This window comes from Lithobates pipiens, unplaced genomic scaffold (assembly GCF_037356315.1).
Source record: "Lithobates pipiens isolate NorthernLeopardFrog02 unplaced genomic scaffold, aLitPip1_a1.2 Scaffold_22, whole genome shotgun sequence".
Taxonomy (NCBI): Eukaryota; Metazoa; Chordata; class Amphibia; order Anura; family Ranidae; genus Lithobates; species Lithobates pipiens.
This window is the reverse complement of record NW_027507784.1, coordinates 41,052,888-41,071,968: the sequence shown is the minus strand read 5'-3', so window position 1 is coordinate 41,071,968 and position 19,081 is coordinate 41,052,888. Positions and strand designations below refer to the sequence as shown.

At 42.7% G+C, this 19,081-nt stretch overlaps 1 protein-coding gene across 2 annotated transcripts in view; it reads right to left on the bottom strand.

The window, feature by feature from the left end:
* Positions 1–232: 232 nt before the first annotated feature.
* Positions 233–19,081, bottom strand: part of LOC143923650 (up-regulator of cell proliferation-like) — a 31,937-nt gene continuing 13,088 nt past the window's right edge. Inside the window, exons 3-4 of one of the 2 annotated variants that reach the window (XM_077447459.1) lie at positions 15,083–15,280; positions 233–7,912 (exon numbers count right to left, since the gene is read on the bottom strand). In XM_077447459.1, the coding sequence (XP_077303585.1) occupies positions 3,249–7,912; positions 15,083–15,280 (4,862 nt within the window). In that variant the 3' untranslated portion in view covers positions 233–3,248. The remainder of the gene's footprint in view (positions 7,913–15,082; positions 15,281–19,081) is intronic. The other variant, XM_077447460.1, reaches the window with a different exon arrangement.

The window sequence follows — 19,081 nt, the reverse complement described above, 5'->3', positions numbered from 1 at the left end:
GGGGGTAAAACACACATCACACATCTATACACCTGTGCATGTTGCAATGATCCAACTCTTACTGAAGTTCTTTCATAATATATACAAAAACAAAATGACCCTGGTACATCAGTTTGGGCGTTTTTTTTTTATTTTTTATTAATTTAATTTTTTTTTTTTAATTTTAGTTTACATGCTCTTTCTCCATCTTCCCTATCCAATGAAATGTCAAAAACACTAAATAAATACAATGTATCAGAAAAAAAAGGATTTATTTATTTTTTGAAGTATCGTTCTATCTACATACATTGAAACTACAATGTGTATTAAATAGGTAACATCTATCAGACATGAACTCTTTATATAAAACCAGGCAGATGTCTCAGTGTGAACAACAAGAAATTAAATATTGCCCTTAACAATTTTGAAAAAAAAAAACAATATTTTTTAGTTTTTGCTATAATAAATATCCCCCAGATTAAAAAAAAAAAATCTTCATCAGTTTAGGCCGATATCTATACTACATATTTTTGGTAAAAAAAAAAAAAAATAGCAATGAGCGTATATTGATTGGTTTGTGCAAAAGTTATAGCGTCTACAAAATAGGGGATAGATTTATGGAATTTTTATTATTATTTTTTATTTTTACTAGTAATGGCGGCGATCTATCATTTTTATTGGGACTGGGACAGATAGGACACCTTTGACACATTTTTGGGACCATTGAATTTAAACAACGATCAATACTATAAAAATGCACTGATTACTGTGTAAATGTCACTGGTAGGGAAGGGATTAACACAAGGGGCGATCAAGGGGTTAAATGTGCTCCCTCATTTGTGTTTCTTACTGTGAGGGGATGGGACTGACTAGAGGAGGAGACATATCGCTGTTCCTACTTAGTAAGAGCAGACGATCTGTCTCTCCTCTCCTGACAGAACAGGGATTTGTGTGTTTACACACACAAATCCCCATTCTGGCTCTCGTGCCCGCAAATTACACGTGCCCAGCGGTCATAGCGGCCATCGGCCATGCGCATCGGGGTCCCCCACTGTGCAGCGTCTGCTATAGCTGTTTAAAGGGCCGACGTACAGCTACGGAAATTTGCGGGAGAGAACTGACTTGCCTCAGTATAATGACGGCGGCTGGTCAGCTAGTGGTTAAGGCCAAAGATTTGTTAATCATCTCTGCAAATAATTGAGTGTTGAAGGGTTCCAATAATACTACACTATACAAAGAAATTATAGACTATAGTTTGGTGAAGACCCATTTCTGTTCCAGCATGACTGTGCCAATGTGTACAAAGCCAGCTCCATAAAGACATGGTTTGATGAGTTTGGTGTGGAGGAACTTGAGCGGCCTGCACAGAGCCCTGACCTTAACCATACTGAACTCCTTTGGGATGAACTGGAACACTTATTGTAAGCCAGGTCTTCTTATCCAACATTAGTATCTGACCTCATAAATGGGCATGACCTCCCCCAGACACCCTCCAAAGACATTATAGACAATTGTGCTGTTCCAGCTTTGTAGGAACAGTTTGGTGAAGGCCATTTTCTGTTACAGCATTACTGTGCGCCTGTGTACATAAAGACATTGTTTTATTCGTTTGGAGGGAAGGAATTTGAGGGGCCTGCACAGAGCCCTGACCTCAACCCCACTGACACCTTTGGAATGAATTGGAACACCATTTATCATCCAGGTCTTCTCATCTGACATCAGTACCTGACCTCACAAATGGGCACAAATTCACCCTCCATTAAGACATTATAGACCATTGTGCTCTTCCAGCATTGTAGTGACAGTTTGGTAAAGGCCCTTTTCTGCTCCATCATGACTGTGCCCCTGTGTACAAAGCCAGCTCCATAAAGACATGGTTTGATGGGTTTGGTGTGGAAGAACTCAAGTGTCTTGTACAGAGCCCAGACCTCAACCCTATGGAACTCCTTTGGTATGAATTGGATGGTAAGCCAGGTCTTCACATCCAACATCAGTATCTGACCCCACAAATGAAAACAAAATTCCCCCAAACAGCCTCCAAAGACATTATAGACCATGGGGCTAGCCCAATCTTGTGGTAACATTTTGGTGAAGGTCATTTTATATTCCAGGAAGACTGTACTCCTGTGTACAAAACCAGCCCCATAAAGACATAGTTTAATGAGTTTGATGTGGAATGGCCTACACAGATCCCTGAACTCAACCCTACTGAACTCCTTTGGGATGAACTGAAACACTAATTATGAGCCAGGTCTTCTTATCCAACATCAGTACCTGACCTCACAAATGTTCTTTTGCCTTAATGGGCACACATTCTCAAAGACACCCTCAAAAATTTTGTGGAAAGCCTTCCAAAATGAGTGGAGGATGTTATAGTCACAAAAGGAGGCCAACTCCATATTAATGTCCAAACGTTTTTAAAATGAGAGGTCCAACAAGCTGTGATGGTCAAGTGTCCCTGTACTGTGCGCAGTGTAACTCACAAACTATACATAGAATTTTTTTTTTAAATGTGTACACATTTAAAATGTATTTGCATCAAACTTACAACTTAACATTATACATTCCCTTTAAATTATAACTGAAGGCAAAACTTATTTTAGTTTTGGATAGCATGGAGAGGGATTAGGACCCTCTGTCAGGTTATTAGTGCTGTATGTGCTCCCTTTGGGGACATTCACCCTCTCTACTTCTCATTATGAACATTATAACTGAGAGTTAAAAAAAAAAAATCACAAATATTGGATTGTCACCAGAACAAAAATGGAGAGGAAATTTGTGGAAAGTTCTGGTGACAACCAGGGATTTCCTAACTTTGCTGTAGCTGTGGGACAGGAAGTCAAGAGAAATTTCCAAATGGGACACAAATGGTGAAACAAACTACAATGTTACATACCCCCCCCCCCCATGGAATTTTTTTTTTTTTACCTTTGGTTCTAATTTACATACACTTTCAACTTTTTAAATAGGTAACAATGGTACGAACTGGATAAAGAATATTGTCCCCGAAGTATATCAGTCCTCTGTCCTGGTTTACAGCATCAGATTTATCACAAAGCTAACATTACTTAGGCTTTCACCGGGAGCAGTCCTTTAAGTGGTCCTAAATGCCTGGGAAGCCCTTTAATTGGGCTTTAATGATCAAGAGCCCATTCTGCCGGCTTCAGATCAGAAGCTTTGACCAGGGGCCTCCACATGATACAGAAGCCATGCTTCTTCCCGAATATTAAAGTCCACTTAACGGGTGGCTGGTAGGAGGCATTAATGGGTTAAAGATTAAATGAATCCTTTAGACTTTTCATGGCTTGTTCTTTTGTTATCTTTTCCCAGTTTATTGGGATTTCGGCTTGTATTGCATCAAATTCTTCTGCGAGCCGGCCATTAAATTCTTTTAAGATAAACTTCCAGTAATCTGAGGCATTGATGCCTGGGTCACATTGAATGACCCAGTCTGGAAAGAACTTACGGTATTCTTTGTAACGCTCAGGGACCCATTGTGTGTATGAATTTCTGAAGCATCCATTTCCTACCACATCGGTGGAGCATATGGAGTTACATAGGACATTTGTTGTAAGGTCTTTGTATCCTGCAAGCCCCTGAGGTCGGTGCACTGATGCAAAATGCTCGGTGTGGTCATGTCCTCCAGCTTCACAAGGAACTTTACAGAATGGACACAGCTTGCCACAGCCAAAAATTCTCTTAAACAGCTGATCCCGTGGATTCAGAGTGACCATGGAAAGCACATTGTGAATGTCTAGACAATTCATCTCTTTTAAAATCTCATCCACCTGTTTAGAGAAAGAAGATTGAATGTATTCAGAAAATTGCTGGGCCTTGTCATTGTTCTGGAATAAAATCACATTCATAGCGTTCCTCGGAATGACTAATTCTTTTTGCAAAAGCTTACAAAACATTTTCAAAAAGGAAGAGACATTTGTACTTTCTTGTACAGTTGGGTCTTTCAACGCATTATTGACCACATGTGTGATTTTATGAATAATTTTCTCATGCAAATTTTTAAGGCCACCAGGTTTCCCATAATTGTCTAATATATGTGCTTGAAGCATGTTCTTCACAAACGCTTCATAATCATTAATATATATCATATATTGGTCAAAGTCTTTTAATTCCAGCAGTTTTTTAAGCAGGTTGTACTGGAAAAACATCCGACTACTGTATTCCTTGGAGTGTTTGCTGAGCAAAATGTCATCTACAATTTCTCTCCCAAGGTTTTTATAGATAAATTCTACTATTGCTGGTTTCAGGCAAGAACAGCAAAAGTCCTCTGCCCTCTTTTTACATATATCTTTCTCAAGGAATATATTTCTAAAGGTGGCGAGATACTGAGGTTTTAACTTCTCCAAGCTGATCCTTGGATCATTCTCTTGGATGAAATCCTCGTGCATCTTCTGGAACATGGGAGCCGCTCTCCCCAAGACATGAAGTTTCAAGTCTAACTCAAACTGAGGTGATGTATGGAGTTTCTGAACAGCGCTCTCTTGGAGTTTTTCGTTTACCATATTTAAGAGCTCTTGGCAATAGGTCTCATGGTAATCCTCTTTTGTGTTCATTTTAGCAGTGACATACTGTTTGCAGCTGAGCAGCAGTGCATTCACATACTTATTCATTTTAACCTGTCGATTATCAGGATATTTGTTGTTTGAGATTGTATTAGAGTCTGTGTTGTACCAACTTGCATCAAAGTGTTGTGGCTGGGCTGCAAAGCATTTTTTTTCATATTCTTTCAAGTTGTGTATATTGTGCAACCTCATAGTTACGGCTCCTATGCTGTGCCTCATGTCCGTTCTAAGTTGGTGTAGGATTTCTTGACCAATGTTGTGTATACTAAGGCTAATAAATTTTATTTCCATAAATGTTTCATTCCATATTTTCTCAAACTCTTCATCGTGATTAAGCAAGACTTCACAGTTTTTGAGGGTTTGGTATTTGCTTGAAGCTTTCTTTTCAATAACCTCCATAAATGTATTCTGATTTGATTGAATCACGGCCTTCCCTCTCTGAATTTGCCAATATTCATTTAATCTCTGCTTTACATCGTCTTCAAGTTGTTTCGCTAGGGAGCTTACGCTCCTGAGAAATTCTTCTCTGTATCTTTCTATCAGATGGGCATTTGCGTTTTCAGATAAGTCAAAATACTTTTCTAAAGCTTTCAGCATGCTCTTCTCTTCGTTTTGAAGTATCTTGTACATATTATTAGTTGCATCTGCACTCAGCTCTTTCTGTGAATTTGGCTGATTCCGCATTATATTTTCTGTCTCCTGCATCCATTTAAACATGACTTTGCTGAAGTTCCACTTCAGCTCAGTATACTTAACATGTAGTTGATCATAGGCATCTGCCACCAGGCTGTTTCTGAAATTGAAGATAAAGTTTTCATATTGCACGGCCTCCCACAAGCTTCTTATCCATTCAGAAAACTCGCTCCAGCTTTGGGCCTGTCTTTTAGATGTTTTAATGACATGTAGTAGGTATTTTTTAAATTCATAAACCTTGTCACTGTAACCTGTACTTACTGAAGACATTGGTGGGACACCATGCCAGAGACCAGGAATGTACCAGCTATGGTTCTCATGATCAGCATCCAGAACATCAGAAAAAGACTTGATCCCGTACCTTTTTGTCATCCTTGCTGCAGTCCTTGTCATTCCATCAAGGTCGTCTATAATCTTCCTTCTATCTCTTAAACATTTTGTACTAGCAGCAACATCAGAGACATTCTGATGCAGGAAGTAGTATTTGGGTTTTTTGCCAATGGTTTCCATCCTTAGAAATGCATGGACTACAATCTGTAAAATATCCTTCATTTCTGCTGCATTTTCCATGGAAAAGTTTATGATCGTAATGTCACTCAAGCCAACCACTAGGGTTGCTAATTCATTGTCACGTTGGTCAGATCCATCCAGGGAAGACATCTCTGGAGCTTTTAAACCTTCTGTGTCAAGTACCAAAATGAAAGAACAGCCTAGCTCCTGCTGAAAGTTCTCTTCAACTTTAATAAGAGTCATGAATGCTCCTTTTGTACATCGTCCACTGGCCACTGGGAACTGCAAACCAAACATGGTATTCAGAAGGGTGGATTTCCCTGTGCTCTGCACCCCCAGGACAGTTATAACTCTAATTCGGCACTGACCTCCTGTCTTCTTATCTAGCTCACTCAAAACATTAGTTATCCACTCCAGTGGTATACTGGAGGAATCTCCATCAATCAGTTCCAGTGGCAAGCCATCCAGTAAAAGTTCTGCTGCAATTTCCGGGAGATTGTTAAATTTACGTTTCTCATTTTGAATCTCGTTATTTTTCAAAAGATTGCATTCGGCATCATAAAACTGACCCAACTCTCGAATGAAGTGCTCAACACCCAGAGAGCTCTTGGACATGATTAAGTCTAGCTGTTTGATATCTTCGCTGTCTTTGGCTTTGTACAGGTTTTGTAATTTTAATAGGTTGGTTCTAGCAATGGAATCAAGGAAGATCTTCATCCATTTTAGAAAATAGCATCTCTCTGAGTGATTCTTCTGTGATATTGACGCTGTGAAGGTAACAATGCCTGCAGATGGAGTATGCGAATACTGCTGTCTGATTAATTCTGTCCTTATGTTTTCAAGTTTTTCCCTGTAGAGTTCGGAATTTTCCCCCCCTTGCCTTCTCATTCTACATATTTCTGTTCTCGTTGTGGCCAGTTTTTTACATAGATCTCCCTGTAGTTTCATTGTTTCTTCTTTATACTCTGCTACGTCATAGATACGTTTAGTTATTTGTAATGCTCTCTGTTTGGCTGACTGACATTCTTTGGAGAGCTCGTCTACATGAATTCCAAGTTCACAAGCGGTCTCTGCCATCTTCTCCAAGGTGACCTGCTTGGTGGGTTTTTTAATGAACTCTTTCATTGTGTTCTGTAGCTGCCGAGCCAAAGCTGCATCATTCCTATTCTTCTTTTGTATAAAATGCCCGTCATCCATGTTTAATGCTGAGTTCAATGACTGTAACGTACTGCTGTTTATTTCCAGGTTTTGTGAAACAAAGAAATATTTGGTGTTGGCATCTCCAAGCTTGGACAACTGCATGCACTCCGTCTCGCTAACACTGTCTGCAAATATGAAAACTGCAGACGATATCTGGGTTAAGAAGCTGAACTGTCTCCAATAAGAAGAGATATGGCCATGTAGGTTTGTAACTGCAATGGGCTCTGGAAAAATGTCTGAGTTTTCTTGACCAACAGGCCAATACGAAGACATTTCTACCAAGCCATTGGAGAGTTTTTTTTTAACATATCCACCTTCCATGTCTCTGTGTAGGAAGAAATTATGATACTGCTGGGGTGGTGTTATGATTTGGTTCAGGATGGCAGATTTGGATAAGCGGCAGTCTTCTAGCCTCACAAAAGAAAAAACTGGCATCTGGATATTCACCACATTGTCTTCCCTAAAACTATTCCTATCTTCTAGTGAATGGGGTCTCCATTTTTTAACAATGTCCCTCAATGCCCACAACATGTAGGTGCATTCTGAACCACTGCAAGCTGGGAGTAGCAGGGGTACAGCAAACTGACACATAGACAGTTTTGTCACAATCTCCTGTTGTAAAAAGCTGTCTGAGCAATGCAGAAGAATGCACAGGACATCTAGGGGATGGAGATCTCCCGAATGGTCTAGGTCTGCACTTTCAGATGATGGATTTGTAAATTCTATCTTCAGATCTGATTCTGATTCCTCTATATGTGCTCTCCGCGCATTCACATTTAGCGCCATGAGCTTTCTTAGGAAATACCATGGAGCGTCTTCTATAGTGCGAAGTTCAATGTCCTTTAGACTATCACGTCCAATTGTTAAAATTTTGCTGACAGTCATCTTTGACTTCTTGTACTTTGTCATTCCTAACTGGCGGAGTATCTCATCACAAATTCCTGGAGGATCTGGAAAAAGAGGAAATAATTATTGATACATGCTTAAAGTCATATTAAAAGCTTTGCTTTTTTTTGTTTTAATATACTTACCTGCTCTGTGCAGTGGTTTTGCACAGAGCAGCTCCAATCCTCTTTTTTTTGGTCCCCCGCCGGCACTCCTGGCTCCTCCCCCTTGAGCAGGGCCCCCAGAGAAAGCCCTGGGGGCATTGCTGCCTGCTTAATAATAATAAATGTGATCCGCGCAGGTTACTAATAAGTAAATGATACAGTGAAATAATTCACAATAATGTGCAAAAGTAAACACAATGAATGAAATATAAATGATAATATGTGTACATCAAAAAGTCCAAATCGTGGTGATTGGTTAGTGACAATAATCATAAAAGTTCATAGTAGTGGTGAAACTTGTAAATGAATATCTATATTGTGAAAATGATGTTGATCTTCATGACTAAACAGTCTTGTAATGCCCACAGAGCTCTTACCTCCAAGTGGAAAAAGATAAGCCTCAAATCAATATCCTATGGTGGCATGAAATGTCTGCCGTCTATTCCCAACCGAAATCCGTATGGACGATTATGGATATGGTCCACGGTCTACTGAGCGAGTCTCCTCTCTGTTATAAGCTGGGTTAACTTCCAAGTCTCGTAGTTCCGTGGTAAATGTTTAGCGTTCGTCATTCAGGGAAATAAAAGAAAACAGGCCTGCAGTCATGCGCGGGATACACAGGTCACATGACCTGTGTATCCCGCACATGACTGCAGGCCTGTTTTCTGTGTATCCCGCACATGACTGCAGGCCTGTTTTCTGCGTATCCCGCACATGACTGCAGGCCTGTTTCTGTGTATCCCACACTTGACTGCAGGCCTGTTTTCTGTGTATCCCGCACATGACTGCAGGCCTGTTTTCTGTGTATCCCACACATGACTGCAGGACTGTTTTCTGTGTATCCCACACATGACTGAAGGCCTGTTTTCCTCGTATCCCGCACATGACTGCAGGCCTGTTTTCTGTGTAACCCGCATATGACTGCAGGCCTGTTTTCTGTGTATCCCGCACATGACTGCAGGCCTGTTTTCTGTGTATCCCGCACATGACTGCAGGCCTGTTTTCTGTGTATCACGCACATGACTGCAGGCCTGTTTTCTGTGTATCCCACACATGACTGCAGGACTGTTTTCTGTGTATCCTACACATGACTGAAGGCCTGTTTTCCTCATATCCCGCACATGACTGCAGGCCTGTTTTCTGTGTATCCCACACATGACTGCAGGCCTGTTTTCTGTGTATCCCGCACATGACTGCAGACCTGTTTTCTGTGTATCACGCACATGACTGAAGGCCTGTTTTCTGTGTATCCCGCACATGACTCCAGGCCTGTTTTCTGTGTATCACGCACATGACTGCAGGTCTGTTTTCTGTGTATCCCACACATGAATGTAGGCCTGTTTTCTGTGTATCCCGCACATGACTGCAGGCCTTTTTTCTGTGTATCACGCACATGACTGCAGGCCTGTTTTCTCTGTATCCCGCAAATGACTGCAGGCCTGTTTTCTTTTATTTCCCTGAATGACATTTCCATGAATGATCGGACTTTGTACAAACTTTCCCGTGGACTTTTGTACAAAGTACGTTGGCCGTAAGTTTGTATTGCATACACACAATCTGACTTTTTAGGCAACAAACACGAACGTAGTGACGTTTAAACGTACTGACGACACTTCAAAAGAGGACGTTCAATTACTCCAGCGCCACCTTTGGTCAACTTCTGTATTGTTGTCTGATCTTTTGCATTGGTTCTGAGCATGCGTGTTTGTACTTTGTACAAAAGTCCGATTTTGTGTACACACGATCGGACTTTGCTCCATTGGACTTATGTTGTCAAAAAGTTTGTCCGTTCCCACAGCCAACAAAAGTCCGTTGAAAACCGGATGTTGCCGCAAAACAGCTAATTTGCATGTTTGTTGTCAAAAAGTCTGATCGTGTGTACAGGCCTTAACAGATACATCCAGCCCTTTGAGACCAACCATAATACTGATGTGGCCACCGATTAAACAGAGTTTGACGCCCCTGATCTAGTTCAAACAATAGACAAAAACAAACAAATAGAAAACCTCCATATACACAACCTTTTCCCCAGATTGACGATGTTGCTGTCTATGGGTATGTCTGTTGCTCCTCCATCCAGGGTGGAGACACGTTAAGCCAAGCAAGTGTTACTAGCTGGATCACAGGTAAAAATAAAGGAGAAAAAAAGCCTAAAAGAAAACAAATGCAGCCACCACATCTACGAATTGGTAAACTGCAATATATAAATTGTTATTGTTTTGGGGTTTAATTCCACTTGAATTCTCTACCTGCATTTTTGTCGAGTCTGTGCTGTCAGATCATCTCCTGCATCATATTTGCAGTTTCTATCTGCTCTACCAAGTCCACAGCCTCTGGAAGTCTCCTGGGGCCCTTTAATGGGGTCGGGTGCTGCAATATGGTTTTCCTTTGCTTACAGTCATTGCCTCTTCCTTTTTTTTGATTTTGATTTTTTATACAGCCACCACGATTGTGTGGTCTGATCCTGAGATCTCAGCTGATCGTTCTTCTCAAACATAAGGTATACTGGATTGCTTAACTGCTTAAGCCCCGGACCATTTGGCTGGCCAAAGACCAGACCACTTTTTGCGATTCGCCACTGCGTCGCTTTAACTGACAATTGCGCGGTCGTGCCACATGGCTCCCAAACAAAATTGACATCCTTTTTTCCCCCCACAAATAGAACTTTCTTTTGGTGGTATTTGATCACCTCTGCTGTTTTTATTTTTTGCGCTATAAACAAAAAAAAAGAGCAACAATTTTGAAAAAAAAAAAAACACATTATTTTTTACTTTTTGCTATAATAAATTATCCCCAAAAAATATATAAAAAAACATTTTTTTTCCTCAGTTTAGGCCGATACGTATTCTTCTACATATTTTTGGTAAAAAAAAATAAAAAATCGCACTAAGCATGTATTGATTGGTTTGCGCAAAAGTTATAGCGTCTACAAAATAGGGGATAGTTTTATGGCATTTTTTTTTATTACTAATAGTGGCAGCGATCAGCTTTTTTTAAATTAATTTTTTATTGTGCCTGTGACATTATGGTGGTCACGCAGGACAATTTTAACATATTTTTGGGACCATTGTCATTAATACAGCAATCAGTGCTGGCAGTGAAGGGTTTAAAACTAGGGGGCAGTGAAGGGGTTAATGTGTGTCCTGGTACGTGTTCTAACTGGAGGGGGGAGGGGAAACTAACAAATCGCTGTTCATACCCTGTATGAACAGACGATCTGTGAGTTTACTCCTCAGAGAACCAGAAACTGTGTGTTTACACACACAGCTCCCAGTAGGGATGACTTCCTGGCGGGCTCTGCACGCGAAGCATGCGAACACGCCGCAGCTCATCCTTAGCTTCCGGTTCTCCGTGTGCCCTGAGCGATCGCGGGAGCCCGGCAGTGATCGAGACCATGGGCACTCGCATTGGCTCGGGGAGCGAGCGGGGGTGAGCATGTGCCTGGTGCGCATGCTCTTCCGGCAGCGCACAGGCACCCCCCTGGTGTCCGTTTATAGTATCGATGTACCATAACGGCAATTTGCGCAGCCGAGCCATGTTGCTGCAGTACAACGGCGTTGGCTGGTCGGCAAGCGGTTAAAGTGTTCTACAGGTAGTGTGAATCCCACAGTCCATCCCACTGTCCCCATTTTCATCCCTGTCCCCCTGTGCATCCCACGGTCCCACTGTGCATCCCACTGTCCCCCTGTGCATCCCACTGTCCCCCTGTGCACCCCACTGTCCATCCTACTGTCCCCCTGTCCATCCCACTGTCTCCCCTGTCCATCTTACTGTCCCCCTGTCCATCCCACTGTCCCCCTGTGCATCCCACGGTCCCACAGTCCCCTGTGCATCCCACTGTCCCCCTGTGCATCCTACTGTCCCCTTGTGCAACCACTGTCCGCCTGTCCTTCCCAATGTCCCCCTGTGCATTCCACTGTCCCCCTGTGCATCTCACGGTCCCCTTGTCCATCCCACTGTCCCCCTGTGCATCCCACGGTCCCCCTGTCCGTCCCACTGTCCCACTGTGCATCCCACTGTCCCCCTGTCCATCCCACGGCCCCCTTGTCCATCCTACTGTCCCCCTGTCCATCCCACTGTCCCCCTGTCCATCTTACTGTCCCCCTGTCCATCCCACTGTCCCCCTGTGCATCCCACGGTCCCACAGTCCCCTTGTGCATCCCACTGTCCCCCTGTGCATCCTACTGTCCCCTTGTGCAACCCACTGTCCGCCTGTCCATCCCAATGTCCCCCTGTGCATCCCACTGTCCCCCTGTGCATCTCACGGTCCCCTTGTCCATCCCACGGTCCCCCTGTCCATCCCACTGTCCCCCTGTGCATCCCACGGTCCCCCCGTCCGTCCCACTGTGCATCCCACAGTCCCCCTGTCCATCCCATGGTCCCCCTGTCCCTCCCACTGTCCCCCTGTGCATTCCATGGTCCCTCTGTCCATCCCATGGTCTCCCTGTCCCTCCCACTGTCCCCCTGTGCATCCCACGGTTCCCCTGTCCATCCCATGGTCCCCCTGTCCCTCCCACTGTCCCCTTGTGCATCCCACGGTCCCCCTTTCCATCCCACTGTCCTCCTGTGTATCTCACTGTCCCCCTGTCCATTCCATGTTCCCCTGTGCATCTCACGGTCCCCCTGGCCATCCCTCTGTCCCCCTGGCCATCCCTCTGTCCCCTGTGCATCCCACAGTCCCCCTGTCCATCCCACTGTCCCATTGTGCATCCCACTGTCACCCTGTGTATCTCACTGCCCCCCTGTCCATCCTACTGTCCCTCTGTGTATCTCACTGTCCCCCTGTCCATCCTACTGTCCCCCTGTGCATCCCACAGTCCTCCTGTCCATCCCACTGTCCCCCTGTCCATTCTGCTGATTTCATACTCCCCTGCCCTAATAATCAGCAAAAAAATTTTTTTTTTTAAACAATCTTTTTTTTGGGGGGAGGGAGGGGGGTGGTGAATGGCAGTTTGGAAATGTGGTCACCCTATCCAGGCCCCGGCCACATGACATCAACCCTGGGCTCCCTCCTCCTCTCCCTGTCACCGGGCCAATAGGACAGAGAAGCGGGGCCTCATGCATGCGCATTGCGGCCCAGGAAAATCTCGCCTTTGGCCTCAGAAGAACATTCAGTCAAGGGAGTTGAGAAGTTCTCTGAAATGTACTGGGAGGAGCCAAGGATGAGACAGGGCGGCAGGACGAGGGGCTGAACCTCCGATCCACTGCTAAGAGGCGGGACTTCCTCTGTGTTCCCAGTGTATGGTTCCCGGAGATCATAGAGGAGCCATTACCAAGAGCGCCCCCTACAGGCCATCTACCAGTACTACACAGACTGCAATACACCTCCCATGTATTCCTACTATACTCCCCCAAAGCAGTTGCTTTGCTCATGTTTCATTGCAATACTTATCTTCAGTCTGCCACTGACAGAGAAGGTGGGGATGATCCACAAAAACTGTCACATGATAGACACCGTTCACCCCGATATGGCCATGCATGGTGAATTATACTGACTCCTGGGGGTTTCCTCATCAGGCCAGCCATAGCTCACACTACTGCTGCAATTTACCCCCCTTCATGACTAGGCCATATTTAGCTTTTTGGCCCTGCGTTACTTTCATTGACACTTGCGCGGTGATGCAGCGCTGTACGCAAAAATAATCTATTTCATTTTTTTTTACCACATATAGAGCTTTTTTTTGGTGCCATTTGGTCACCACTGGGTTTTATTAATTTTCTTGTGTAGTAAAAAAGAGAAAAAAATGTAAATTTTGAAAAAAAAATGTTTCCTTTTGCTTTAAGCCCACTTTCACAGCGGGCCGAATTGGCATGCGATTTGCTATGTGAAATTGCATGCCAAATCGACAGCCATTGCTGCCCATAGCCCGGTCCGAATCACTGCAACGGCAACTTTGCGACGCCACACCGATTCCCAAAAGTAGTTCCTGTACTACTTTCGGCGTCTTCTGGGGTGATTTCAATAAACACCGGTGCAGGAACCTGCACAGAGGGCTCTGAAATTGCTCCCGAAGTCAGGCTGAAATGCGGGTATGAAATCGTGCGAGTTAATCTCCGTAGTCATGAACCCGGGCTCAGACATATTCAATAAAAAAACTAATACTGTGTACACATGATCGGAATTACGGCCAGCAAAAGACCGATGAGAGCTTTTCATCAGAAAATGCGATGTGTGTAGGCTCCATCGGAATTTAGCTGGCCGAATTCCCACCAGTAAAAATGTGAGAGCATGTTCTCAATTTTCCCGATGGAAAAACTTTCTAAAGAAATTCCGATCGTGTGTATGCAATTCCGACACGCAAAAACTCACGCATGCTCAGATTCAACTACGAGACAGAAGCTATTGGCTACTGGCTATTGAACTTCTTTTTTCTAGTCCCCTCGAACGTGTTGTGCTCCACCGCATTCTTCGGTCGGAATTTGGTGTGACCGTGTGTAGGCAAGACAGCTTGAGTGGAATTCCAACAGGAAAACCATCAGAGCTTTTTCCAATGAGAATTCCAATCGTGTGTACACGATATTAGATTTCTTCATAAATTTAGGCCAATATGTATTCTGCTACCTATTTTATGGTAGAAAAAAAAAAATCCCAATATGCATATATTGATTGGTGTGACACTGTCATTGTGTGTTTTGGAAGGGCCAGCAGAGAACATGAGATTTGGGGGGCTATTTGCCTTCTCCCACCACCTGGAGAAGATGCCACCTCCAGACGTTAGTGTCTGGAGACACAGGTCTGGTGGAGGTGCACAGCAGGGGTATCTGAGATCTGCTTATATTGACAGGGCTCCGTCCTGTCTTCCTCCTCACCGATCAGCGCGGGGGGGGGGGGGGGCGATGGTCAATCATTGGCCAGCAAATGCCAATTGGCTTGTAATGTGACTAACTAAAGCACAGCTGGCACACGTGCGCGCACCCTAACTGAAAATGCCAGATCACGTGCTACGTACGCCGCTCTGCCACCGTACTCCCAATATGAGGTGGTCGGCAAGAGGTTCAAAAAAATGGACGCAATGTTTACATGATAGATATCCATAGTCATAAAAAATTCAAGGGGCTCAGATTTCTTACCCATATCACGAGGCTCTGCCCTCTTTGCTGACTCTAGGGGTGTATTCCTTGCTGTGATCCCACCAGGACAGGAGTTGACACTTAATATTGGCAGTTTTCTCCACCGCGGTTCCCTAGGCCCTGATGCCCTAGGCAGGGTCGTAAGTTCTTTCCGTTTCGGTGGAACACAAGGGCGAACGTTCGTACAAAGCGCTGACCCTAAGTAAAAAAAAATTTAAAAAATGTCATCAAATTGAATTTCTTTAGACAGTCCATTTATTACAAAACATTTTTTTTTTTTAGTGGGGAAAAAAAGAAAACAGAAAACTTTTAAATATTTCTTGAAAATTTTTAAATATATGCACATATATACTTATAATCTATATATCTAAAAAGCGATGTGTAATTGTAAAATCAATGTGATATATATATTTATTATATTTATTTATATATATTATAGTACTATATATACTATACTATATATAGTATATAGTACTATATATAGTATATGGTAATATCTATCTATCTATCTATCTATCTATCTATCTATCTATCTATCTATCTATCTATCTATCTATCTATCTATCTATATATATATATATATATATATATATATACTATACACCCCCAAATATTCCTACTATGCACTCCATGTATATTCCTACTATACACCCCCCATATATTCCTATTATACACCCCCCATATATTCATACTATACACCCCCCATATATTCCTACTATACACTCCACGTATATATATTCCTACTATACACCCCCATATATTCCTACTATACTTCCCGCCCCATATATTTCTACTATACACCCCCCATATATATTCCTACTATACACCCCCCATATATTCCTACTATACACCCCCCATATATATTCCTACTATACACCCCCCATATATTCCTACTATACACCCCCATATATATTCCTACTATACAATCCCCATATATATTCCTACTGTACAACCCCCCATATATTCCTTCTATATATACATGTGTGTATGCACACAGTGCCTTGAAAAACTATTCATACCCCTTGAAATCTTCCACATTTTGTCATGTTACAACCAAAAACGTAAATGTACTTTACTGGGATTTTATGTGATAGACCAACACAAAGTGGCACATAATTGTGAAGTGGAAGGAAAAATGATAAATGGTTTTCAGCATTTTTTTACAAATAAATATGTGAAAAGTGTGGGGTACATTTGTATGGCACCCCCCTGAGTCAATACTTTGTAGAACCCCCTTTCACTGCAATTACAGCTACAAGTCTTTTTGGGGATGTCTCTATCAGCTTTGCCCATCTAGAGAGGGACATTTTTGTCCATTCTTCTTTGTAAAATATCTCAAGCTCTGTCAGATTGGATGGAGAGCGTCTGTGAACAGCAAATTTCAAGTCTTGTCACAGATTCCCTATTGGATTTAGGTCTGGACTTTGACTGGGCCATTCTAACACATGAATATGCTTTGATGTAAACCATTCCATTGTAGCTCTGGCTGTATGTTTAGGGTCGTTGTCCTGCTGGAAGGTGAACCGCTGCCCCAGTCATACATTTTTTGCAGACTCTAACAGGTTTTCTTCTAAGATTACTAAACAATGCAAAAAAGGTGCGCTCAGCTGCAAAGTTGTGAAATCCAAAAACTGCTCTAATCAAACACTCTTTGAATAGCAAGGAGAAAAAGACATTGATATTAGGATATTATCCTAAAAATGATTAGGTAACAGATGAAGTTGCAGCCAGTGTTTTTTTGTTGGAGGGGGTCGGCAAACAAACCCCCCCACGGGACCTCAAACCCCCCCATTTCCCTCCTGCTGTCTTCCGGTCAGTCCAGTGGCACCTACTCCATCTAGGCAGGGGGCATCGGCGGGGATCGGGTATTGGTGGGCATCCGAGGAGCGGCGGAGATCGGGGCACCAAGCAGTGGCGGCCATCGAGGCATCCGAGGAGCGGCAGGGATTGGGGCACCAGGCAGCGGCGGGGATCGGGCATCCAGAAATCGGTGGCTCTTCTCCTCCTTGCTTCTGCCGTGCGTCCCCTCCCCCTAGGTGTCCAATAGGATGGCCTGTCCTTTCAGCCAATCAGTTGACAGGTAAAAGACCCGCTTCCCGCCAGTCTGGACCTTCAGATATCAGATATTACAGCCCATATATTGTAACTAAGAACCAGACCAGACTAGCACAGTTACAAATCACAAAGGAGAGGATAGGGAACCAACTGAATAGAGGTACACACAGGTACCACCAGGTATTTATCCACTCACTCAAATCAAGTGGGACTCAGTGGCCAAAAAGAACATATGAAAAAATATGCACTGTACAAAAAAGAGGACACAGTGCCAAGTGCCACATAGAAAGAGCCCACATAAATAATAACCAGAAAATAGTTTTGTATTTATTATCCAATTCATTTATTGAAAAAAACAATGGCCAAATGACATAAAAATGGAAAAGATCCTACACCTAACATCATATAGACAATGTTGTCTGGGAACAAAGACAAACACACATAAGAACATAAAACAGAACATATGACACCACCCAAGCATACAGATATACCAATAAGACACTGAGGATATGTGCAATTGGGGTCAGGCAGTCCTCTCATTGATGATATGAGCAACGGCCATTGCAAAATACAAAGGGAGTCCAAAACGCACCAATCCATGGCTGAAGGGAATGCTACTATTCTGGAACAATCATAGGGATAGGGAGAGCTCATTTACACAGCTTGAACATAAACTGTTTTATTTGAGATCTCACACAAATATATACACCAGGATGACAACACAAACTGTAACCAGAAACCTTATTAACATGAGCTAATTAACTAATCATTTAACCAGACTAGGCGAATCAGAGATAAGACCTTTCAGGGCAGCCTTGTCATCTCCTAGCTCCCTGACTATACAATACACATTATCATAAATAGCAACACAGAACTCCTACACACAATAGCAGAGTTAATTAGCACAAATAACAATGAGTGAAAGAGCCTTAGAAGGCACACTAGACATACTTACAATAAAAAGCATCATAGCAGACAACCCTGGACAGGTGGCTGGTTGACAACATCAACATCTGCTATGAGTCCCAACAGTGTGAAGCAGTCACTATTTTTAATATGGCAGTTAGGCCCTATACAGAGATCCCAGAGTCTGTGTGTCTTGGGGAGAATCCAAAGTAACATTACTTCAAGGGTCCTCAGGCATACACCTCACATAGAGTATTGTTCCCTTAAAGTCCAGGGCCCATAATCAGTAGGCGAGAGGCTATCATTCCGTCCCCTCCAAAAGCCTCTGTCCCGGGTGAGTCTATCACACACATCATGTGGTTATAAAAGATAATGGAAGACGCTCATAGTGCATTCATTGCGTATAAAGCTGATTTATTAAATAAAAATTGCACTTGCATCAAGGACAATGAATTTGAGTGATATAGGATAAAATCTTGCACGGCCGCCTGCAGTACTGTCTGCGGTAGTTGACGTCACTTTGCTAGCTCCAATCCAACGCGTTTCCTCACAGAAGGCATCAACTGGGATGAAGGCTAGCGAGCAAAGTCTCTCACTAACAATTGAGGAAGAACAGGAAGTGACACACCTTGCATAGGAGCCCCAGTGAAGGAAAATAAACAACTCCCCTTCATCTGAAATAAAGATTGCTGTTCCCGCTATGTGACAAATTAGCAATAAAGATAAAGCTGCTTGCCGTTTTCAACAATTAAACTACAATGTGTGTGTTGATACTATCACAATTTTTTTTATCTTTAAAAATCTGTATTTTAAAATATCACAATCAGTTAAAAAATGTTTAATTGACTTTAAGCATTGATTGTGTCTAATGCAATGGCAATGCAAAAATAAAAAATAAAACGGGGGAGGAAAAATAAATCAAGTAATAATAAAAAAAAAAAATATTGAAAAAATAAATAAAAATAAGTAAAAAAAAAAAAAACAGCTTATCTATACATTCATGAATCTCCACTTGGTATAAAGCTGTATAACTATATA